Consider the following 26,267-nt stretch of genomic DNA (forward strand, 5'->3'; position numbering starts at 1 on the left):
GGATTAATGCGTGGAATCTTAAACAAGAGATGATCTCTCTTTAGCTGTTAATGTAATCTGGTTGTCAGGGACAGGGTTAGTGACGTCGAAATAATATATATAGTTTTTTTCTTTTTTAAATGCATTTTTTTTGTACTTCACCGTCAGAAAAATAAAGTAAAACACATTAAAACAACGTCATCTTTACAGCTTTCATACTATTTTCATTTGTATAAATAGACTTGTGTGTTTCCCTGTAAGAAATTATTTCGTTGCTAATTTAAATAAAAAATAATAATTTGTAAGATATATAAATGTATATGTGCGGCTAAAATGTCACAGACAAAGTGCATTTGAAAAACGTATATTTTTTTAGGTTTGTTTACTCTGTCAAATCAAAGGCCTTAGCCTGATTTCTTTCAGGAATCATAATTTTATTCAGTATTGATTGGCGCGGTGTGGTGTGTTTTCAAGGCCTATACTTCAAATATGCTGTAAAGGCCAGCTACCAACACTGCAATGCACATTTTTTTAGAAAAGAGCGCAGAGAGGTCTGTCGTCTAAAAGAGTTTAATCTTTAACATACGTGTATTTGTCTCTAAAGCTATTTATTTTATTTTTGGGGATGTAGATTAGAGGGTAAATCAAACAGACAGATTTGCAGAGCAACGATATTTATGGAACTGTGGAGTTAAAAGGTGAACCAGTAAATTAGTTTACTTGTTCAAAAGGGATAAAAACAAGAGCAAATGTGATTTATTTTCAAAAGGCTAATTCGGTTTCCACATGTATGCGTCCTTATGTCACATGGGCTCATCCGCCATAAATGACCATATAGGCCAAACTCAAGTAGCCTCATTTATAAAAGTTTAGTTTCACCAGATGCCATTTAGCAAAAGGCTTATTCTTAAACAAGCTGTAATTGTCATTTTGAACATCTATAACGCTTGCAACGCTGTGTCACTTTGCAGAGCTGCAGAAATATTGATCCACGGTCCTCTCTGCGAGGCATTATATTGTTTCTTCTCGGATATGCTGCGGTGGGATTCACGGGGATGATGCCCCCTGATTAATAATCAGTATGAAACCTGGAAGTAATTGACACAGTGCCTTTAGGTGCCCGTTGCCTGGCCATCCTTTGCTCTGGCACGTAGTATGAAAACGAAAGAATATAATTCCCCTCTGCATGTCCATAAACGCGCATGTATGGATCTGCGAGGCACTACTTGTTGGTCTCTGCCTGTTTCCTTTTGTGCTAATTGAAATGAAATCCGCTTGAAATGTATCCTCTTTCACAGGTGCTCAGAAAACAACGTCCCTTATATTCTCTGCAAAGCAAATGTCACCAGGTTCGTAGGGCCGTGCCTATCTCTGCACAATGCCATAGAGAGCCAGCACATAAACACACAGCTCAGGTCGTGCAGACATGGCAGGAGTCTATCGATCCGTATGAGAATGTGTAGATGAGGTTTGCTGCCACGTAAGGCCAAACCTTGGTTTTTCATATTCCTCTGTCTTTCGACATCTTCTTTGTCTGTGTGTCTCTTGTGCAAGCGTGCAACTAAATAACACACAGTAATAATAATAATAATAATAATAATAATAATAATAATAATAATAATAATAATAAAGGTTATGGAATTAGAAACAGAAATATTTGATTTTATAGAATAAGGAAAAACTAAATGCACTTTGTAGTTTGCTTGTAAAATCCAAATAGTTCAGATTAAATTCTGATTAAATTAAAGTGTAGGTGCCCCAGCATGGAGCACGATGAACCTGTTTACAAATTAACATGTAATTATATTCACAGTGTTTTTGTTTCCCTGTTGTCAGCCCCATTGCCGGCCTCTAAAGTCTATTATGTCCACAGGACTACACGGTTGGACAGCCACACTTCGAGGAATTAGTGTCCTTTTGTCTCGACACACGTCACACACACGCTGTTGACATTGACTTCACATCAGAGACAGTTTAACTTCTTCTCTTTTTTTTCTTTTCTTTTATTTAACTCGTTCAGCCGAGCGTTGGGGCTATTGTGGGGGGCCCTGACAGATGCGGGGCCCCTAGCAGGTCCAGAACAGGGAAAAGTCTGAAAGGTTAATCTGTCCCCCCGCAGATGTTGGCTTTAGGAGTCTTGAAGCGTCACCTTTGACATGTCCCTCATTCAGCAGGGGGTCCAGCAGGACACTGACCGCTGCAAGCTGTCACCTCGGCCGGCTGAGGACGCCCTGCGCTACTGCTCTATTAGGCTAAACGGCCCCTGACATGTAAGTAGGAACCGGCTTTTATCAGGCTGCAGGTTTGGGGAGTTGGACACTCATGCAGCATAATGCACTGCAACAACAGGGACACCAGTTGTGTCATGTGTCTGCATGACATTTCCTCTATGGCCTTGGATTTTAACAGAGATGCAGTGAATGTGTTTGATGTAAATGTTTTTTTAAATATTAATTTATTTTTTTGTCAACAAAAATAAAAAGGGATTTGAATAAATCACGTGTTTGCATTTTCTGTTTGACACCACTGTGTATGGGTTCAAATTTTTATACTTAATTGATTCCAAAACTTCAGGATTAAATGTGCATGTGCCCATCTCCAAATAGGACAAGCGTGTGCGCGCATGCACATACACACACACGCACACGCACAGATACACATACTGCTGCTGCTGCTGGGCTTGGTTCGTTAAGCCTAATGGTTGAACAATAGACACATCTGCTCATCTTTTTCTATCAAAAGAGAAGGTACTACAGTCTTCTTCGTTTGGTTAAACCGCCACATATCTGGCAGGGCTATGGGGGGTGGGGTGCTGCAGCTGAAGAAGCCTAATAATGAAAGAATGGATCTGTGAGATGTGTGTGAATACTCAGGATATAACTTGATTACCTTGATTAAATCCATTGCGCTTTGTTGCCATTCCTGGAACCTCCTTCTCTGCTTTCTGGAGAAAAATTAAGTGTGTTTTCATTGGAGGTTTTGAATCCCAGACCCCACTAGTTAAAAATCAACTCCAAATGAACCCGGAAGTTTACTTCATTTGCGCTTAATCATTTAAGGAGGACTGAAAATAAAGCCTCATTATGGCCCTAATGGATTTAACATTTTCTAAATAACATCAGACAATTAAACTTTGGGCGGTGTGTCCAGTCCTTTTCCATGGGTCGATTTTGTGAGGATTTTTTTTTTATTAGAGATCCGTCTATTTGCATACGTTTTTAACATTTTAGGCTACAGGCTGCTGAATATGGGTTCGCGGAGAGCAGCTTTTAGCAGGTGGTTTGATACCTCCCTTCCTTAATAAGGTAGCTGACGTCAGAGCAATGGGGCGGTGTGTGTGTGTGCGCGTGTGTGTGTGAGAGAGAGAGAGAGAAAGAGAGAGAGTATGGGAGGAGATGGGTGTGCACAGTGCGCATGTGTAGACAGTGATCTGTGCTGCGGTGGAAGAGGGCTGGAGACACACAACTAGAGAGATGGCGCGGCACCCGACCGGAGCGCAAGGACAGCTGGTTGGCGGTGGGGGGGCTTGAATTCTAAAGAGAATCAGAAAATTTAAAAAAAAAAAAAAAGAAAAAAAGAAAAAAAAAGAAAAAATATATATCGGAGAGGAAGGGATTCGGATAAGGAGTTTCCATTCTGCAAAAAATCACCAGAGGTAGGAGAATAATCAAATAGGTGAATATAAGGACAGAGGAGAGGCACTAGCAGAGGAGGCTGCTGCAAGAAGAAAAAAGCAACAAAAGAAATTTGAACTTTACTGGACGCGAGGACTTCTGGACATCAGCTAACTGCAGTAGGTCAGATAGATGGTTTGTCCACAGCGCTGCCCGGATCATGAACGCACAGCTGTCGATGGAAAATATTGGCGACCTGCACGGAGTGAGCCATGAGTCCGTGGCCGGTCACGGAGAGCTGCTGAGTGGCCACAGTCCGCATTCCCGTCCGAGCCCCCGGGGTCTGAGCCACCGCGCTATGGGCATGGCGACCCTGCTGGACAGCGGAGACTATCACCCCAGCCACCCCGGACACCTGCATCCAGCCATCAGCATGTGTGAAGCCCCCCCTGGCATGAGTGCGAGCAGCACTTACACCACCCTAACCCCCCTGCAGCCCTTACCCCCCATCTCCACCGTGTCCGACAAGTTTCCCCCCCATCATCATCACCACCACCACCATCCCCATCATCCTCACCCTCATCCCCACCAGAGGATCCCCGGAAACGTCAGCGGCAGCTTCACGTTGATGCGAGAGGACCGGAGTCTGGCGCCTATGAACAGTCTGTATCCCGCATATCATCACAAAGATCCCTGCATGGGCCAGAGTCTGTCCCCGTTGTCTGGTTCCGGTCTGGCCAGCATACACACGTCCCAGGCCGGTATCCCTCCCTACGCTCATCCCGGTGCCGCCATGCCTGGTGAAAAGATGCTCACCCCCAGCGGGTTTGAGGCTCACCACCCGGCCATGCTCGGCAGACACACGGAGCAGCACATGAGCTCCTCAGCGGGCATGGTACAAATCAACGGCCTCCACCACCACCCGCACGCCCACCTTGGCGGGCAGGGGCACGGCCAGGGGCTGGGGAACAGCCGGGAGCAGGCCTCCGGGCCCGGACAGCAAGGGGGCGGCGGTGGAGGGGGTGGTATTTCTGGGGGACAGATGGAGGAGGTGAATACCAAAGAGGTGGCGCAGAGGATCACCACAGAGCTGAAGCGCTACAGCATCCCTCAGGCCATCTTTGCCCAGCGGGTCCTGTGCAGGTCCCAGGGGACCCTGTCCGATCTGCTGAGAAACCCCAAACCCTGGTCCAAGCTCAAGTCCGGTAGAGAGACCTTCCGCCGCATGTGGAAATGGCTGCAGGAGCCTGAGTTCCAACGCATGAGTGCGCTCAGGCTCGCAGGTGAGCGAAGCCTCGGTAAAGCCCCCTTTTTTTTGCTTTCATCTTCTAAATGTGTTGCTGAGAAAACAAAAAACTGATGCTCAAATAGGGGGGTTAAATCAGCATGGAGGATCACCGACCCTGAATGCTACCTTATACTGAGCGATGGGTCAAGTGGGCTGGGAACCAAAAGTGATCTGGTTGTTTTTACCTGAAACGTTTTACAGCAATCCACGTGTAAAACAACTGGCTGACAGATCTGTATAAAAATAACACAATAACAAAGTGTCTTCACTTGTCTCCAGAAATTAAACATCTTTATACAAGATGTTGGAAGAGACAAATGATATTAAATGCAACGAGGAACCAGGCCGTGCCTTAGGGCTTGGCTGAACCCTGGTTCCTTTGGACATGGACTCCAAATTCAGAGATGTATATCTAGAAGGGTGCCTGGGTGGTCAAATTCAACACTTTTAAAGTGTGTTAAGCCAGAAGTAAAATATTTTAAAAAGCTGAAAAGTGCTTCACCGAGCTGATCCCCGTGCACCAAACGAGTGGCCTGATATCGATACGCATCCGTTTTCTGTTTCCACACTGATTTTCGGCTTGTGTGAAACAAGCGCTCATGTCATTTTACCTCAAAATATCGACCGCTGGACTGTGTGCGTAAGCTGATCCTTCGCCCAGAAATCGTTGGGAATGTGTTTATTTTGGTGAAGATGCAACTGATCACAGCCCTCTTTCTTTTTTTTCTTTTTTTTTTTGGTGTTGGCCTTGGTGTAAACAGACAGAGAGCGAAAAGTGTGTGTGCACGTGCTCTTCGGAGTCTGTGTTAAACTAAATTTAAATGTCAAGTGAAGCTGGAGCCATGCATTATTTAGCTGGTGAAATGGGTTTTGTCTCTCACTTTGGTAAAAAATTACAGGCTTTAATTTCTCAGTAGAATAGAATAGAATATAACAGAACAGAATAGAATAGAATAGAGAGCATGTGTTTATTTTTTGCTTGTAAACTAACGCTGACTTGACTGGGGTTTCTCAAATTAACTGACCCATCTTCCATTAATTTGTCCCTTAGGTACGCACGAGTCAATTAGAGCGCGCAATAAGGCCCAAATAGCACGTGCGCGTTTACAGACACCCGATGGATGTTTATAACGTTTATAGGCCTAATCGATGACCTACAAATAGACTTTTTGGCTTTTTGAAAAGTGAGGCTGCGACTGCATCGTGGAAACTGCGTGCATTTGCGTGTGTGTGTGTGTGTGTGTGCGTGCGTGCGTGCGTGTGTGTGTGTGTCCGTGTCCGTGCATGCTCGTGCGTGAGTATAATCGCAATTGATTATATTTCAGTTTTCCCATCTGCTACTGCTTCTGCTGTGGGGTGGGTGTGGATGTATATTGGTTGAAGGTGAGATTTTATCACAGACCTTTGCAAATGATTTTGAAAAATTCTTTTCTTTTGAAAGCTGGGTTTGTATTCGGTCATCGGTTTTAATCACTAGTATGATCAGTCTATTATTAAAACAAAAAACAGATCAGTAGCCTATTAATTAGAACTGAATTAATACTCTTTGTTTAAGAAGGAGACATCCATACTGGCTATACAGTGAACATGAATGTCTCGGGCCTGCTTCAGTTGTGCTCGTTAATTTTTTCTTTTCACATTTTCATTTTCTGAACTTTTAGGGGGAAAAAAACTCATAAATAAAAATCCCAAAGCATCTTTTTAGCAATAAACATATAAATAAAAAAATAATTAAAAAACAGTGATAGGTTTTCTGAAGTTGTCCAAAAATAAGGAGGAAGAGGAGGAAAATTTTACGGTTAAATATTAAATTAATTTGAAGAGAATAGACTGAGCGCCATTTTATTGATCCGTTCGTTCCTGGGTGAACTAGATGTGATCGTGTGCTGAAGTAGATGTGATATACTTATTGATTTTAGACTTCTGAAATTAATCTCGGGCCTCTTCTCCTTTTCCCACGTATTCAATTACCAGTCTGAATTTGCCTGAATAGAATAGAATAGAATAGAATAGAATAGAATAGAATTTTTTTGTTTGGTTTGGAAGTAGGCAGATATGATTTGACACAGGACAGAATTAACACTTAATTGGGTGTCATTTCAAGATTGTTCAATGTTCGCTTTTCTAGGGGTTTCCAGAAATCGAAAAAAGTGAATATTTATCATACTTATCTAATTACAATAAATGAGGATATGCTAGAATAGGTAGAGGGGCCGGTTTTCCAGCGGGATATTGGGAGCATTTCAGCACAGAGGTCTGTTTGTTGTTCTCTTGTGCTCTCAGTGAGATTATGAAACGCAGGACTATCGTGTAGGACCCAGTGTGTGCAGTCTGTGTTTGAGTGATCTGTGTGTTTGTAATGATTAGCTGGGAGCAGCAGCAGTGTGTGTGTGTGTGTGTGTGTGTGTGTGTGTGTGTGTGTGTGTGTGTGTGTGTGTGTGTGTGTGTGTGTGTGTGTGTGTGTGTGTGATTAACCTGATAACGAGGCCGTTGTTATGTCCCCCATGGTCCTGGGAAAAGCTGCCTCTTTGCCTGGGCCTCCTGTGCCGGGGGCCGGGGCCGCTCTGTGGTGGCTCCTGCTGTCTGAGTGGCCTTCACTCCCACTGATTTATAGCAGGAGCTCTGGCTCTCTGTTAATATTTACCAGCACTGGAGACACCGGGCTGCTCATACTCACGATTATACTGAAGTTTATGATGGTGCGGATAGGCCACTGCACTGTACTTTAGTACACATCTGAGAGATGTGTATGCTGAAAACTAGGTTATAGAGTGAGATCAGCTAAATCAACTTTAAGTAATTTGATTTAAACATTTTGTTATTTTAATCTCTCACTAATAAAGTGACATTTGAAAAGCAATGGCACAGATATTACATTCAAACTAAAGACCAAAAATATTACAGGAATACCATAGTGAGGCATGGTGAAGTGATGTAACCGGCCACTCTAAAGGCACTGACATTTTGTGATATATAATAAGTTATTTTTATTCGCTTAGAAAGATTCTTTTGGTAATTTCCCCCATATTTTGCTCGAGGTTCTGCATGTATTTCACTTGTTTATTATTTAATTGCTTTCTTTAGTTTATTGCTGTGTTTATCTATAATGAGAAGTTTTTATTCAGCATTTTGCAAAATTAATCAGGTACTTGTTTTAAGAATTACTCTGTGGTTCAGATATGCCGTTCATTATGTTCCCCTGAGAGTCCACATTGGGCCTTGCTCCAGCAGCCCACGTCTGCCCCCTCCTGGTGTCTGCTCACTGAGGAGCCTCAACCTTTGGATTGGCAATACAAAAGAAAACTGTAAAATAAAATTAAAAACGAGATCAGCCGAGGGGAAGTTTGATTTGCTTTCAGACTGATTCCCAGTTTTGTCTTTCCAATATTAGATGTGAATCTGTAGTTTATTTCTCCACAGATGTCATTTACTGAGGGGCACTGGTGCTTTCAGCACCGTGGACAGCGCTCATTGTTCCCTGGCTGACAGCCTGACTAACTGTACTGGTCTGTACAGGTCTGTACCCCCCTGAGGGGGGCAGTCCTCGGGGCACATTGAGGTCCATGACAAAATGTGGAAGGCTTTAATTCGGCTATTATTTCCCATGCACCCCAGCAGTTTGCTGTTTGAGTGTCTTGGTGTTTGGAGCAGAAGTAGCACTGCTTCAAGCCTGTAGGCCTGTGAATGGTTCTTTTAGGTTAAGTCTTCTGATATAAAAAAAAAATCTTTTCAGCATATTTAGTCATTTTATGCCTTTTAAGACTTTTTCAGTAATCTTTGCATGTCTAAGGTATCAGATTACAAACTGTAAACCTTAAATTGTCCACTTCTTAGTCCTGTGACTTAGTCCTATTGTTTGTATCTAACTCAAACACTGTGGTTAAACTAATGAGAAAGTATGAGAAGATTCTCATACCAGTTTTCTGTCATAATTCTTGCTTTTAGTATATTTTGCTCTCTCTCACAAGCTCTCTCTCTTTCTCTGTGTCTGGCCTGAACTTTCCACAGCATGTAAGCGCAAGGAACAGGACCACGGCCGAAGCGAGCGAGGGAACGTGACCAAGAAGCCCCGGCTTGTGTTCACAGATGTGCAGCGGCGGACGCTGCACGCCATCTTCAAGGAGAACAAGCGTCCATCCAAAGAGCTTCAGCTCACCATCGCCCAGCAGCTGGGCCTGGAGCTGGCCACAGTCAGCAATTTCTTTATGAACGCACGCCGTCGGAGCCTAGATAAGTGGGTGGACGACGGCACCGGTCACTCAGCCAACTCTGGCCCTAACACCTGCACCAAAGCCTGAAGACGGATTGATTTGACCAACTCATGGACTGACTCAACCTCGGTGGAAAAGCTTTAAAACTTAAGAGAAACAAAGAGAAACTTAAAAAGACCTTGAAGCAACATTTTGCCCTTAAACCTGTACTATATTGATATTTATAGTATCCAAAGATGAAAAAACAAACCAAAGACTTCTTGTTTGACCTGCTTTGAAATGTTTGTTTCAGCAACACATTTATGTGTAACATACTGCAAAAAGACTATAATTTTACCCCCCACTCTCACACATACTCACACTCACTGGTCTCTAGCTTTACTACACCCCTCCTCACCTCCCCACCCGGTATCAATCTATCATTCACCATCCTTATCTTTAATCTGATTGGTTGGTTTTAATGATGGGTCCCTAAATGGAGGTTTAATCAGCCTATTGACAGTCTGATCTGCAGCTGTCCACACCCTTTGAAAAACAGCCAGAATGTGGAGCTCCGGTGGGATTGGCCAATCGAAAAAAAAAAAAATCCTACAGGAGCGACTGGATTGTTGTGCAACCTTGTTTGGATCAGTGGCGGTGGACTGTCTGTCTATCTGTCTGTCTGTCCAGCTGTCTGTCTCTCTATCAAGCATTCCAGACAGACAGGGGAATGCCCATGCGTAGACTGCTAACCCAAAACCAAAATCCCAACCTTTAAACCAAACCGAGTTCCCCCTAACCTCAACCCACATGGTAGTGCTTTCTTCCAACATGCTGAAGCGTTGAATAATTTAAAAATGAGAAACCAAAGCCTTCTGCACCCTGACGCCTCTCATGCAGCTTAGAAATAAAACCACTAAACATGCTATGAAGTAATTTGACCAAAGAGAATATTTTGTAGTTGGTAATCTTGAGAGTGTTTTTACCTCATTTCACTCCCTTACCTCTTGAGACAGACTGTTACTTAGGCGCCAAGACAACAATATTGTTACTGCTCATAGTTCATTCAACATTTTGAGTAATACTTAAATTTTTGTTCCCTGCAAGAGGAAATAATATGTAATATAACCCTGAAAATCATCCACTGACATTTGCCTTATAGATGCCTTTTTGAATCAAACTAAATATTCCAGCTTTATCTTCACAATCAGTCTAGTGAATGTTATTGTGAATGCTGTTTGTGAAGATCAATCTTCTCAGACTCAACCTTTCCTATAAGTCTGTTTCTGCAGGTTTAGCTCTAGTTTATATGTTCAGTTGCCAGCAGCTGGCAAACAAAGACTCCACTCTGTAGTACACTTTCTCTGCAAAGGTGAAAACACAAAATGCTGGCTCTATGTGTGGCCTTGACACTGTGAGAGAGACAGATGGCCTCGAATGTTTTGTTTTTTTTTTGAGGACAAATCATGTCACCACTGTAATAATAAGCATTCAGCGTCGCTCCGTCATCCCCTTGCACTTCATACGTATTTGATTTTATCTCCTCATCAGAGATGTTGGGTGGAGGGGATGATATCAATGATCAAATCAATTTCAGGCGCTTACACAGCAATGTCAGCTCGTCACCTGAATACAGAAGTACCCCATCCCTGCCTGTTGCCAATCTCCAGGCCCCCCTTCCCCTATCCTTCCTCCGCTCTCCTGGTAAGCTATGCATTTCAGCACTAGGAGGAAAGCACTACACAGGGCTGGCCCAGGGCAGCATAACATTAGATATATTAAGCTGGCCCCTTGCCATCATCCTCCTCATGGCCAGGGTTAGCAGCTCTACATTCATCAGAACAAGCGCTGAAGGAGAGGCGAGAGAGAGCTGCTTCTTCATCTCTGAGAGAAAAAACCAAAAAGATGACAAGAAACAAAAAAAATCATGTCAAGACCTGCTGATGTTTTATAGTGTGAACCAAAGATGCTACCTCACTCAAGTTCCATACGTGATTTCTATCACTTTGATGATACCAAAGATAACCAAAGATTTTTTCTCATTGCACGGCCTCTGTGAGTGGTGTTAAAAGATGTTGTATGTCTCCCCTCCCCCCATCTCCTTTCTCTTCCCCTCTCTTCCTTTCTTCTCCCCTGTCTCCACCCCTCCCACCTGCACTCAACCCATGCACCCCTGCTATGCGTGCTCTTGCTTCATCTGTACTCTGATTACAGCTTCATAGATAGTCATGCTGATGTAGCTATAGGCAGATATGCTGATCTAGCCATAGATACACACAACCGGCCATGCAGGTGCCTGCGGGGTACAGTGAACTTGCTAGCAATGTGTCTGTTGTTTTGCTTGTTAGCATTCATTTCTACCATTTTGCTGGCAGGAAGAACAGCTAAAATGTAAAAGCTGGCTTTGTGGCAAACCAATAAATATATAAAATTATAGTTTAAGTTTGGTTCATGAATAATAACTCAAATTACAAGTACTCAATGTGAATTTGTTAGAGTACCCCGCTAGAGTGCCATGTTTTTTTGTTTTTGTTTTCTGGAGCTTTATTTCCACTTGGCCCCTGCCTCTGAGTGTGTATCTATAGGTTGACAATATTGATCCAACAAATAGGTCAGACATCTTCACATGAAAATAGGCAGACAAGCTGACATAGCCATGGGCAGAATTGTTGACTCAACTATAGGCAGACATGTTCCTGAAAGTAGAAGCAGACATGTTGCAATCTTTCTAAAACTCCCAGGACGAGTGCCTTGCTTGAACCAAAGTGTTAAACCGCTGTTGACCTCTCACCTTTGACTCTGTGAATACCTCAGCCTGTAGAAGGGCCACTGCTGAAGAAACAAGGAAAAGTTTTTCTTTTTTTTTTTTTTTTTTGAAATCACACCGTGGTGCTTTCGCCAGCGCAACCATGCAATGAAAACATACCAAAGGAATTTCTGTTGTCCACTTCTACAGATTAAACCAAAGGTCTTTGTTTCTCCTCTCCTCTCCCCTGCCCCCCCTTTTGCCCCTCCATTCCTCCTTCCCCCAACCTTCCTTGTCTCTCTACTGTGTGTAGGAAGGTCCAGCACTCTGGCCGTGCATGTCTTTACCAATGTCTCTGAATACCTCATAGTAATAATTCCTTTGAGTTCTGCATCGAGACGTCTATCTGTGAGTAAGGCAGAACTCCACTCGTGTGGTAATTGTTATTGTTACTTCAAAAAGCTGTATGATTATCTATTTTGAAGTTTGGTTATTTTTTTTGGCAGAAGTGCTCTGTTTCAAGTCACGGAGGACAAGTTTCAGGGTTGATGTATGAAACTTAAGGGATGGAGGGAGAAGCGTATTTTTTATCAGACATTGGGTTATGCCAATATTATGATGGTAGACTATTGCTTTTACAGGGTAAAACCAACTGCTGTGATATTGTGTTCATATTTTCCCTTTTCTCTACTTCTGTGTTGTGATTTTAATTTAATTGCATTTTTGTATTGGTTAACCACTGCTTTAATTTATGCATTTGTAGAAACTCTAGATTTGTATATAGTAGGTTTTTGGAAAAAAGAAAACAAACAAAAAAGACAGTTTTATGTTACAGCCTTATTGCCCACGCTTAGATATAACAAAGGAGTAGTTTGTATTCTTCAGCTAAATCCTAGCCGGCATTTCAATGTGTGTTTTAAACACTGCCAGAAACCCAGACAGTTGATTTGCCAATGGAGACAAAGTTATACAGGAGCTACTTTGTTGAACAGCTGGCAAAAAGCAGTGTGTATGTGTGTGTGTGTTTTTTCTATTCTTTTGACTTTTTAAAAACAGTTATTTTATGGGTATTACTGCACATCCAAAGATTTTTAAAACAAACCAAAAATTGGAAAAAAATATGTATAATGTTGAAAAGCACTGGCATTTGTGAGGTAGACTTGTTGAGTTTTGATTTGCCATTCACACGGGTATAGAATGTAGAAGGCGTAGGGCTATGTAGACAAGCTTACTCTACCATGTGGGGAATCTCCTGTTCAATGTACAATCTGAAGCATCTGAAACGAGGGCTGCAAGTCCCGCTCACTTTGCTGTCTCATACACAGAGTGAGGTGGAGTGTAGGCTGGGCAGCCGGTCTGCCAGGGGCTGTGCCACGGAGCTGGGTCTGTTTTTATTGCTGTGGCACTGCCGCCTCGCTCCATCTAGTATCTGTTCTTTTGGTACGTACTCGTGTAATGACTATAAGCAAAGTCTAATAAAACTGCAAAGAACCTTAAGGAATCAGTGTGTGAGTGTGTGTGGGGACGATCACCTAGACTGCTCATTTCTTTTTTCTGTCTGTGGATGAGTGAGTGTGTGTGTGCATATGTGTGTATGTGTCGAAATCACATGTCAAGTACTGCTGAGGCTTGCACATATGCAAGTCTGTGTGTGTGCTCATTTGCATGTATTTCTTTACTGTGTGTTTATCCATTGTTAAATCTGTTTCTAATGCATATTGCGTCTAGTGTGTATGCATGTGTGGGGCTGATTGGTGCATATCACAACAGTAAAACTGACTCCCTCTGGTTGTCATAGGCCTTACTGTTGATGCTGTTTCCTCTCTGTCACACTCAGACAGCACAGAGTCTCCAGGGACTGATGGTTATCACCAAAATGTCCATGACAGATTCCATCAGCATGTTACGCAGTCATCGTTTCATGGAGTGGAGAATATGAGTGTTTCTTTCAGCAAATTACAGGTGCTTATATCTTTGTTATACAGGTCTGTACTGAAGAAGGAATGGATGATGCGGTGTGGACCTATGTTTTCCCTGTTTTCATAGTTTCAGTTACTTATTTTGCCCATAAGGAGTTCCCATATGATGGGTAGCTTAGCTACAAGTCTCATAACAATACTGCAGCGCCTAAGACAATCATCTGGATCTCTTATGCTGGGGAACTAGTTTCTCACCCACAGAGGGGTGTCCTCCAGCTATTCATATACAAAGATGCTTGAAGGGTTTTGATAAACAAGCATATTTGTTGTCATAGACATTTAGGAATAGATTACAGTAGTAGATCATCTTGCACTTGCATTTCAAAATGAAATCTCATTGCTCTCGTCAGCCTTGTGCTCTTGTCAACCTTGCCCTCTTTCTTTTGACCTCCTTCTTGACCCAAAATGCTTCTTCAGTTTTCAGTGTGTGAGTGCGTTTGTGTGCAAGTGTGTGTGCGTATGCGCGTGTGTTTGCCAGAGAGGCAATACTGTCGGTGTTACTCTCAGATGTATAACTCCATGTCTCATGACTTGATTTGTCATTGCTGTTTCCCAAGCTTTGCTACTGCTTTCTCAGTGCCGTGCAATATCATCTGTTGTGATTGCTAAGCAAATGAAAAAAAAAGAAAGAAAATTGAGAAGCAAGTGATGATGTCATCCAGCTTTTTTCAGTGTTCAGATGTTTCAACATTTCTGTAGTCACAAAAAGTAGAAAATAAACTGTTGGTATTTCCAGCTTCTGTATCCTGGCTCTTGTTATTATTATGGTTATTTCATTTTTGGGGTGTGTGTGTGTGTATGTGTATGTACATTTTGTCTTTTCTTGCTCAGACAGGCAAATTGAATCAATGAAACAACAAATCAGATAAGGAAGTAGAGGACAAAACAAGCAATCATATGGTTCTGTCTTGTGTGGGAACCTGAATGCAAATTATTGCCTGTTCTCCAAAGTGAGCCACTTGGTTGCAGCTGTTGCCTCTATTTAGGTCTGTGATTGGACCAAAGCTTTGTCAGACTTGACACGGAAACCTAACTGGACGTTTGCCTGAAAATGCTTGGAACAATGGAAGATGCCTCAGCTAATGATTAACCACGTGAATACTGACTGAAGATAAATGAGCATAAATGAGACAGTCTGCTTTTGAGAACAAGATCTGGACTGGATAGGGTCATGACATTTCAGTCATCCACCTTACTTCTAAATCTAAAGCTAAATAATGCGGTTGCGCTTTTTTGCCCTACTGAGCGTGTGTGTGCTTTCCAGCCTTTTAAATGGGTCAAAGTGAACTGGATAAAGCAGCAAAGTCACTGCAGTGTGCCAGACAGATGACGGATGACTTGTCTATTTATGAACGTACTTGTGTTGAGAAAGGGACTGTCACAGGACAGTGACCCAAGGAAGTCTCAACACATGGAAACATGTCCTTGCTTCCTCACCCCAGGTGCACTCATATTTCTACAACATTTATCTTTCAGTCTGGAGTCATAGCCCTTCCCCTGCCCTCTTTCTTTCCCTTCTTTTTAATGTATCAATACATAGATAGATAGATAGATAGATAGATACATACATAGATACATAGATACATAGATAGACAGACAGATATTACAAGTATTACAGTAGTAGTAGTTTTAGTAGTGAATTTCTTTCAGTTTTATTTGCTGCATTACTTGTATTCTGTCACTAGATGGGGCTATGACATGGGTTTTCCCAAACAAAAGGACACAGTTGAATTGCAATTATCAACATTTTTTCAAGAAAAAAAAATCAGACTAAAAAGATTATATATGATTGTGGACAGTAAAATCAATGTCTACAAGTACAGACAGTCTGCCGCACTTTGGAAATAAGAGCATCAACTGATGTTTGGTGCATTTATATTGAATCATTATATTATATTGAATTTTATTGAGTTGTAGTGTGTGGATATTAAATCCACACTTTATATGAATGCAGCTCTTCCAGCTCTGAATTGGAAAATGTTCCCATATCGCTTTAAAATCAGCAAGGAAACTGTCATAGCTTACAGGGAGCTGTTATGGTTAACTCCAGGATTTATGTCCAAATGACATCATCACAGTAAGTGCAGCCATAACTGTGTCGCAGGCCTTTGCAGATCATTGCAAACCACAAATCAAAGTGTCTCTAACTTTCATTTAATTCCATTTGATTTTTAAAAATAACACATCCCTCAATAAAAACAGGGGGTTGGGGGTGGTTGTGATTGGCTAGTTGCTAGTTGTAGAACTAATTAAACAGAAAATTACACGATTCAAACAGCAGTGAAGCTCAGGGTGGCAGATCTTCACAAAGCTGGTCCACACAAAGCCTGTTATTTTAAAAACTGGACTGAAAGTCAGCAATGGCAGATTCTTTACACTGAGGTTTGCAATGCATTTCATCCACGGAAGTATGCATTCCCTTTACTGCTATTCTCTCTTCTTTTTATCTGGCAGAGACAGCATTACTCATCTTTACAAATTAGAACTGGTGTTAGAAAAAACACGTGAGATCAGTTTTATCATAGAATTCCCCTTTAACCATGTAGCTAATACTATTGGTATGTTGTGTTGGTCTGTTGTCAGTATTGTATCTATTCAGGGACACAGCTAGAATTATTTTAACCCTTTGACAACACCTGCATATGACTCTGACACAATATCTTTAACTCCTGGCTGCCACCAACAACCACCCAATCATCCCAAAGAGCACTCTGTACACAGCTGTTTTTAAAATAAAACCTTTACAGGACACCACATGGTTTCTTGTATGGGCTGGCTTTGTCATGTGCAAGACCTTTACTTGACTAATCACAAAGTGGGTTTTAAACAACAGTTGGTTTTACAATTAAATATCAATTTGATATAGATCAGTGACAGCAGACTGACTTTGTAAACTTCGCTCCCTTGCCCGATAAAAGCCCATAATCAACTGGTAGATGTTTGTATTATTGTCGACTTCACGACACTACATTTTCTGGATCACTTGTTTCTGGTTTGAGAAACAAAGGACAAATGTCAGTCCCTTTAAAGTTCAATAGGCCTACAGCAAATAGTCTGGCAGGCACTTATTTTTAAAAAAAATGTCAAAAAACAATGCTGCCCTTTTTGTAACTTTAAGTTTCTCAGTTGTCACTCCAAAACATAATAATAATAACAATGATAATAATTTTAAACCAAACTGCAGGCCAGTCAATAGAGTCTATTTGTGTGCGGCAAACAATAATAACACACAAAGTGCATCTGTCAAACAGATTTGTGAGGCAGATTCTAGTGTCCTCATTTTGGCCTTTGCCTTTGTTCCAAGACGTTTCAGCAGAGAGGAGATTAAAACAAAGAGCTCTCCCTCTGTCTTTTTTTTATAAGTACCAAAATGACAACGGACCACTGCCTGAATGTATGTGAGCAGTGAGTAGAACTACTGGATCTAAATCTATGTATCCACTTTAACTTCACATGTAACTTACAACTTACAGCTTCTTGTTCTTCTTTTATATTCCTTTATTCTTATTGAAAATTACAAGATGTAATAATTTACTGAAGCTGTCTTTTGATTAGTAACGAAAAGGAAGCAAAATGGCAGTTTATTTCTTCGAACATACGCAAGCGACAAAAGTTTGTTCCATTTTCCAAGTCAAAAAGAACTTAAAAGAAATGAATATCCAAAGCAATAGTCATGATGTGGTGCATTTGCCAGGAATTTGTCAGAGGCTTCATTAGTCTCTCAGCCACTCAGGACTTTGTTGCAACTTATAGCACCGTTAACACACACGATCTTTGGCTTCACACGAGCCAACCAAGCCAGAACAAAATGTTCACCACGGAAAAACACGAACGCTCACGTGCGCACGTGAGCGCGCACCGAATTCCACTGACCAATCAGCTCACGGAGAGTAGCTCATCTCTTGTTTGTCCTCTTCCCCCCTTCTCTGCCATTAATGTGACAGAAGTGTAAAGAAAAACATACGGGTCGTCATTTTTAAAATCTGTTTTCATCGGACAGGGCTCGTCATCCCTTTAGAAGTTTTCCTGCCACTGCTAAGTTGGCGGTTGCTATGGCTGCGAGTTCATGCGAGGCTGGCAGAGAGGGAAGTGACGAGCGGAGCTGTTGTTGGGACACGTGACTGTAGCTGCACTGATCTGTTTTGACAAGCAGCAGGGAGGGAAGTGAGGAGGGGAGGCAGACTGTAAGCATCACGACCAGGAGCACTCACTGTTCCTTTCATCTGCATTTCGCCTGAATAATATTAGTGTCGACCTAGTCGTGTAGTTTTAGCAGTTGGCTGGCCCTGTCAGCGGTAAAACAGCGACTGATACTTGGTTAACGCTCGCGGAAACCGTTGCGGTCGGTACCGAAGCGTTGGAGCGCAGAGTCGGGCTGTTTGTTTGAAAAGTTTTAATGAAGATCACAAAGGAAGTCAGCACAGGTGGCTTTTCTAACGTTAAGTAGATGGCGACCGTTCGAGCGCCGTGGACGGACATAAAGTGGAGTATACCCGTCTGACACCGTGGGTTAACATTTCGTGAGAAGAATGATACGCTGAATATGCTTTTGTCGTAGCAGAAAATACCGAGACCGTCCGTCAATCGGCATCGGTGTTTGTAGCTGAGCTGTGGCTACCTGCGCTGCACTGGGGGGTTGGGATGTTTGCGAGGTCGTCGTCACCCGCAGACACTTAACCACTCAGTAACCGTAGGGTTAGTTGGTTGAGTTTGCTAACTAGCTAACACTGCTGAGTTAGCAGGCGCCCGTTCAAGCAGCGTGTTGACGTGAGGAGCCAGTGTTACAGGAGAGGAGACACTGAAATGCATCGCGACGTAACTATGGTTCAGGTGCTGTAATTTGAGACGGGCTGTAAGAGTAGCCAGCTTGCTAGTTAAATTACTAGTGGTCAGATTGGTTACTCGCTAGCAACCAGATTGACAACTCCAGTACCTGACGCCAACTATAACTGGCATTGGCTATCAGCTGTCTTTGTGTTAGTCAGTTGGACAATACAGTGCGACTCGATGGAAGCGTACAGTAGCATGCTAACAAAGCAATGCTTTGTTGTTGGATAGGGGGCCGCTGGCACCAACCCACAGGCTTCACAGCTGATATTATTGCTTAGCTAATACAGCAGGTCTCAGTCACTGAAGATTTGGGGGTCCAGACGCCGTTGTGTTGCTGTCAAGGCTGTGTGTGATAGAAAAAGAGAATACCCTGCAAGAGACCCCGAAGGCAACCTGATGACACTGGACAACATGAAGCCCGAGCGAGGTACGTGGGGCACCACAAACGCACGCACACACACACACACACACACACACACACACACACACACACACACACACGCAATCTCTGGGGTGGACTTGATGGTCAGTGTGCAGGGCAAGCTGTGCATTTCCTGCTTTGGCGGACTGATTGTACCCATTCCCCTGAGAGAAGAATCAGGCCAGGGAATTATGTAACAGCTGGTCAGCCTGGTCACTGGTTATGTGAATTAACAAAAAAAGCCTGACCTGAGTAAATGAGGACGTGTACGTACAACACACATTTGCTGCTCTAGTTTTGGACCTTAACACAAATGTCAGCTGTTTCTTTTCCCCATTTTTTTTCTCCTCAACATGTAACCTGCAAGATCCTCTCATGCCAAATACCGTTCCCTTTTCCAGTTGCTCTTGTTTTGACAGTCTCTTGCACAGGGCTGCTGCAAAATGTTCTTGACACCCACCCTGTTGTGGAAATAAGGCTCCTGCCGTATGCTCTGCAACCTGTTTACATGTCGCTGTATCTGCAGCAAGAGGTAAAACAGGGACAGAGGGACACCCTTGTTTGTTTCAGTGTGATTATGCTAATTTTATTATTGCATTAATTTGTAAAGGGTATCTCAATACCTTAATCTCTGCCCTGACACAAGTGATGTAAGCGTTGTATAAGGTCCTTTATTGTTTAAGCTAAATGATTCAATTAGTGATTGATTGTACATGGTTGTTCGTGATCCAGGGCAAATGATGGCTTTATTTGTTGTCAGCAGCACGATAGCACCATACTTGGAAGTGGTGAAGGGCCACTGTTCTCAGTCATGATGAGATTAGCTGCAGTCAATCAGGCTCAGATAGTCTGTTTGTTTGTATAGGTTATGAAACTGCAGTCAGGCCACTGACTGGTGTGAGTTAGATCTTCCTTAGAGCACAATATGCTGGTAACCGGACTCCACAACACACAGTAAACATGTGCCCTATATGGGCCTAGACTTTTAACCCTAGCCTTGCCTTGCCTTGCTTGTAGGAAACTTTATATAGAAGCACTGACACCAAACGTCTGTCTGATGTGAGTGGCCAGAGTAAAGGGCACACTGACTTCACACTGTACAGTGTAATTATAGCCTAATAATGCAGCACAGCAGACTGGGTCAGCAGTGAACAGCAAACTGCTGTTGTTTGTTCTGGTATTGTTTGGGATAATGGCTCTCAAACTGGGTGATATTCAAATGATTTGGAACCAGATAGTCTGTGAATGTATTCCTGCCTTGTATGAGCCAAAAAGATTGAGAACTGTTGGCCTGAGGCACATTACTACAGTGCATCTATTCCTCACCCTTCATGAATTGTCACCATGTCAGGTTGGCTTGCTCACTGTCATGTTCTAATTATGAAAGCTTGTGCCAGTAGAAGCTGCTCCACAGCAATAGCTCCCTTTTTGACTGGCAGATACTGCGGTGCTATTGTTATTTGGAACATACTGTACCATTCCTGTGGTAGAGATACTAGATTGCTTATAGGCCAGATGCCTTCCTTCACTTACCTCTCTTCTTTCCCCTTTCTCAGAGAGAGGGACTGCAGTGGAGAGCAGACCTGTTTAGTTAGTAGCCAGGACCATACCAAGGGCACAGATAAGCCAGTTTTACTGCTCATATGCTGAGTTGAGGGTTCCTAGGAGAGCCTAGCTACATAATGTTGAGGGGGAGAGCTGAACAAGTCCAGGCATGTGCATCTAACACACAACACTCCTGTGACAAGTCCCACAGGCCATGACTTTCTGATCAGGTGGGTTTGAAAAGTAATAATAGAGTGATAAAAAAATGATCCGAATTGGTTTGATGCAATGGTGGAAAACAAAAAGGAGCACTGATATCATTGGGGACCTCTTTATCAGCTAATTCCCTGAATTTGAGAATCAGAATAAGTAGCCAGAGAAAAAAAGCAGCACTGGTCTTCAAAGACCTCAGCTGATTAAAAACAAAGAATTTACACTTCAGAAGATCAGAATTTTCTTCAGAGAAAGATGCAGCATCTTTTTGTGACACTTTGTGAACCATGCTTTTGTTATAAAGGGAGAAGAGGGGCACTTATGTTGTGCTCAGGGGCCTAACCAGAGTCATCTGACCCCCTTGTTTTTCTGTGAGTTGAGCTGTGAGTCAGGATGGTGTGTGTGTGAGCGTGGGTGTGAGGAGAGAGTGAGTGTGGCAGAGAGTACGCAACAGATTGCTGTTGGCCTTAATAAGCGCTGTACCGTTGAACCATGTGGCTCAACTGACAGCTTTTACAGGTCCCATAAAGAGCAGCCGTGGAAAACTCTGGACCTGTTTACACCAGTTGGGCAAAACATGGCTTGTTGTATGGGGTTTCAAACGGTTTCAGCTGAAATGCGGTTGAGCTGGGTTTTATTTGTATCCTCAAAGACATAATTTTAGTTTTAGTGTGTTGACTCCGCATGTAGAAGAGAAAAGTTTGATTCAAAACCACACTGGAATTGTTTACACCATAAAAATAGGCTGTTTTTGCTCAACTGTGGTCCCCTTCACAACCAGATCGGCAAATAAAGAAGACTTCGTGTAAGATGGTCATGTGAGTTCATATGGTGAAACGTCTGAGCAACAAGCTAAGAATGGTGACTTACTGCTTCTTCCTTAATGCCATCAACCACAGCTCTCATTCTCTCCCCCCCCTTTCAGACAGTTTAAACAATATACACAGAGATGACCTCAGAGCTAGTCATGTTGGAAAGACTCAGTCCGTTGGCAATCCTCAGTGCTGTGCTCCTGCTCTCTGTAACGTTATTTGGTGTGTTAGTATGGCAGTGCTTCCTGTTTGGACTCATTAGTCCTTGGAAGAGGAGTTGAATACAAGTCCACTCCCCCCCACTCAACACACACACACGCACACAAAACCTACTCCACTGCCTGCCTTCTGCCGTGCGCTCAGTCAGATTACAGCTGCCCTGAGATGTCCCAGACACATGCCAGCGGATCAGAGTATACACTCTCACTGACGAGAGACCCAGATAACGCAGAGCGACATACACTGTTGTTCCGTAACAGCACCTGTCTAGCCCTGTGTTGTCTTTGCCTTCTCCTTGGCGGTGATTTACCCCATGCTGTAGCAGAAGGTCACCACAACAGGTGCTCTCTTGTGTTTTACTCCCCTCACACAGTTGGACTCCACCTGTATCGTTTGTTTTTTGACACATTTTTTTTTTTTTACTGAGCCTCTGTTCTCAAGATTTGTAGTTACATCACAACTAGTGCTGATTTTTAGTACTATCCTTTTGTGATTCGCAAGAAACATCCTGTCACATGCCATCACTTATTGCTTATATGGGAATTGGTAACTAACATTAATTTTGTATGGTAAATTGACATTTATTTAAAAGGCCCAATACATTTAAGTGCTTTTTTTCCTCACCTAAAGATACTCATGTTTAGTCATACAGTTGTACAACTGGTATTAATTTTATCAACTAGCTTAAGTCAATATAAGTGCTTCTCTGTATTGCCTTTTCAATACAGCACCACGGCCGTGTGCTGACACAGCTTTGCTCAACATGGATATTGGACTCCCCATTGTACAGCAAGATTCAGAGCTGCCTTTTGCAATGAATACCAATACTGGGTAGGCATTCAGCTGTGAGTTACTATCCTGGCCCCCCGGAGTAATCAGCCTAAATCAATGCTGTTGTGACAGGTTGGACTATAAGTAGCCTAGCCTGGCCTAGCTGCTGCATGGGATTGGGCATCCAGTGCTCCCAGTCCAGTAATGCTCTTACATTATGCTGGAACATTTTATTTAGCACGCCAGCCCTTCATCAGGACACTTGCACATGTGCACTGTTAAACTGTATGGGTATGTACTGTATATAGATTTAATGTTGAAGGTCACTAAAGTCATAGTAAGCTGTATCCACAATTGCACACACAAACACAGAGACATAACAGTGAGTGCACATATTTAGTACAGCTACTTCATATCGAGACGCAGTGTTAACAGGCCACACGGATGCACAAAAATACACCATCCAGACTTAGTGCTGGACTGGCTGAAGCAGCATGGGTCGTATATCTGCTGCCAGAGTGCCACTGAGCCAGTGATGTCATTGCTTGTGTGTTCGTCACATCCTCCCGCCCCTGTGGCTCCTCATAGCCAACCAGCAGCCAGCTCTGCAGGAACAGGAAGAACCATCTGGACCTGGTGTTTTGTCTTGGTAGGGGTGGTGTGTTGTGGTGGGGTTGATATCTATGTCTCTTTTTTCTCTCTAATACAATTTGTGTGTCTTTTTCTCTGCCTGTCTTTGGCGTATTAAGTTTGTCGTCTGTATTACTTCAGTGTTTCTTCTTTAAGGTGTCTATAGGTCTCATAAAGTTCTGAATGAGTTAGCTAAAATAAAGGCCTTAATAATCTTGACATGTCCCATGTTCATTTTTATTTAATCAATGGCCACCTTTTCATATTAGCTTTTTGACTAATTGACTAAAACACACTGAATAGGGTTAGTACAATATGTAAACCTGTTTTTATGCCAACAAAGTGGCCAGATAACTTTTAATATAGGGACTTTATCTTCATGAACAGTTAATACCAGGTGTCCTTTATAGCTGGTATTAATTCTTAACGTGCCATAGCTAGATCTGTGACACACACGCCTTGCTCAGAAACCATATAATAAAGACAAACACAAGCACTCATGCCTGGCACGAATGTTTTGAGTGCTTCTTTGTCATGCTTCTTCCATGCCTGTTATTTTTGTAACTGAAAAACCAAAATGACAGCTTTGTGTTAATCTCAGCAAGCGCACATATTTAGTACAGCTACTCCGTATCAATGCTTTATCAAGGTGTTATCAAGCTATACGGACACACAAAAATATACCATCCGGAATACTGGACTGGCTGAAGCAGCATGGGTCATATTTCTGCTGTCAAGGTGCCACTGAGGCCGTGGTGTTAATGTAGGAGTATATCAAGGGATGTGTGATTATTGTAATTCTGCAAGCTCTGTAAGTAGGGAAAACTTTATATAGGCAATTTTGTCTTTCTCTGACATTGAAATGAATCAACTTTCCCACTCCTCACTCCGCTGGTCTTCTTATATGTCCTATTTTCCTCTCCTCGCATCTCCCCTCATCTCTTTTTCTTTCCTCTCTTCTGAGTCACACCACATACACATCAGCTACTGTAACACCTCAGCCCTTAACACCCCCACCATCACTATCTGTTCATAACATATAGACCAAAAGCATATTGACACAAATAGAGCTTGGTTGACTTACTATCTCAAACACAAGAATGAGATAGGTGATAGTAGGGCCTGACAGATTTATCAGTATATTGATTGCTCAACAAATACATATTGTAGATATATTGCTATTAGCATGCATCTCTCACATCATAATTTGAATAAAGTAAAAGTAAGGCTATATTGAAGGGCCAGTTCACACACACCGGTGCTGTTGTCTTAGCATCTTTGCTCTGTCAGATGTCACTGAATTATTGCAGTTGCTTAATGTTAATATTGACTGACTGTCTAGATCGACTCTGATGAGGGTGGAATCCTCGTCGGGCTTTGAGGCCTGTTACCAGACACCACACATCTTTGGTTGCAAAGAGTGTTACGTAAGCAGCACTTTAATCAGGTTCACGCACCACACACCTCTCATCTGTTTGTGTGTTCCCATGCTGACAGTGTGCTGTTGCGGTCTTGCACCAAAAGCCCATCTGAGATTATTCAAAATTTAAATGTCTGATCATGGTGTTAAGAGAGAATAAGCCAAAAAGAAATTAAAAATGTAAGACATTATGTTTTCTATGACTCTGTGCGTTCATGCTGTGAGTTATCACTAATGCAAATCAATCAGAAAGAAATGCCATATAAATTCTGATAGGATAATTGATTTATTTCCTAATGTGACCTGTTCTTTCAACGTAATGGAGTCATGGTTACACAAACACAAACGCACACACTACCAGTATCTGTTAACGGAGAAAACCTCGCGGGCTCATTGTGTAGGCGTTAAGCACATTGTTTATTAACAACAGCATGAGGTTAAGTTAATTTGAGACTCATCACAAACTATCCCCTTTCTTTCTCTCCATTGTCTCATCTCTTTCAGGCCAACAGCCGGCTTCAATATTGAGTGAAGCAATTCCGCTATCCTCAGAATTGCTTCATCCTCACACCAAAGCAGCTGACAGTCAGTCTGTCCTGTTTAAAAGGGATACTGTTCTCTTTTCCCCTTAACTCAGCTGATTCTTAGAGGGTAAATTTTGTGTTTGATGTGTTATATGGTTAATGTATGCTTGTACTGAGACTGAGGTGAAGGAGCGGTTACTTCAAGTTTCACAAGTCCTGGCAAAACAGATATACAAAAAGTTGAACAGTGGAAGGGGACAAGCACCCAAAAAGCACAGAAGATGGACAAGAGCTGTTTTGTTGGCGTTTTGCGGCAGGTTTATCATCCAGTACAGCTTTACCAAGACTAAGATGAGGAGCTTATTTCTCCAGCTATGTCAAGACTTTGGCCTTGTGTTTCTTCGTCCCAAGCAGTTAATTCCAGCCACCAACCACCTCGATCTGCCTGCGCCACAACTGACACACTTTTCACATGGCCGTTGGAGCTATGCAGCTTGGGTTGCTCAATTTGGACTCCCCTTTCTAGAAATTGGCATCGGCAGCACAGGAGAGGTCAAAGGCCTGTGCGTTCATGTTGGACAGGGTGGCTCTGGTTACAGAGAGAGGCTGGTTTGTCCTACTGCCCTAGTGTCCTGTACCCACCAGCAGTCAGCTTGCTGAAATTTAAACGGCTATAGTAAAGATTTAGTGTCAGATGTTGCCAGTTGAGGAGGTAGGGATTGGTCAAGGAGATCCCATCTATGTACACAGTTAAATTAAGGGTCCTGTAGAGTACTACTTTTCTAGAACATTATTTTGGAGGATGAAATTATTGTCTTTATCATCTGCATTCTCATAAAGAATGGTTGATATTCTTCTCATCGTCTTTCCAATTCACCTGATATACTATTGGGATGTGCATTTATTACTTTGTGGCATTTTTATTAAATGAAAGTCTGACTGAGTTGACTCAGATTGAAAATTAAAGCTTGTGCCGAAAGTGTACATTGTGAAGGCTAGGTTAGGCAGGACTGTACGATTGTTGGCTCTACTGGGGCTTAGTAATTCCCACTTTGCCCACCTTGTCCAGTAGTGCTGTACTCACTC

General features: G+C 42.6%; 2 protein-coding genes across 3 annotated transcripts in view; both read left to right on the forward strand.

Annotated features, from left to right (window-relative positions):
• Window positions 1-3,420: 3,420 nt before the first annotated feature.
• On the forward strand, window positions 3,421-10,610 carry onecut1 (one cut homeobox 1). 2 transcript variants are annotated; one of them, XM_041044353.1, is made up of 2 exons: window positions 3,421-4,891; window positions 8,890-10,610. In XM_041044353.1, exons 1-2 carry the CDS (start codon window positions 3,814-3,816, stop codon window positions 9,177-9,179), a joined length of 1,368 nt encoding a protein of 455 aa, XP_040900287.1. In that variant the 5' UTR covers window positions 3,421-3,813; the 3' UTR covers window positions 9,180-10,610. The 2 variants fall into 2 exon arrangements, with proteins under 2 accessions (XP_040900287.1, XP_040900295.1); XM_041044361.1 differs by having other exon boundaries at window positions 3,421-4,876.
• A 7,344-nt stretch (window positions 10,611-17,954) lies between these two features.
• Window positions 17,955-26,267, forward strand: part of fam214a (family with sequence similarity 214 member A) — a 29,087-nt gene continuing 20,774 nt past the window's right edge. Inside the window, exon 1 of the mRNA XM_041034149.1 lies at window positions 17,955-19,053. Within this exon, the coding sequence (XP_040890083.1) occupies window positions 19,023-19,053 (31 nt within the window). The 5' untranslated portion in view covers window positions 17,955-19,022. The remainder of the gene's footprint in view (window positions 19,054-26,267) is intronic.

The sequence above is a fragment of the Toxotes jaculatrix genome, chromosome 1, assembly GCF_017976425.1.
Source record: "Toxotes jaculatrix isolate fToxJac2 chromosome 1, fToxJac2.pri, whole genome shotgun sequence".
Classification (NCBI taxonomy): Eukaryota; Metazoa; Chordata; class Actinopteri; family Toxotidae; genus Toxotes; species Toxotes jaculatrix.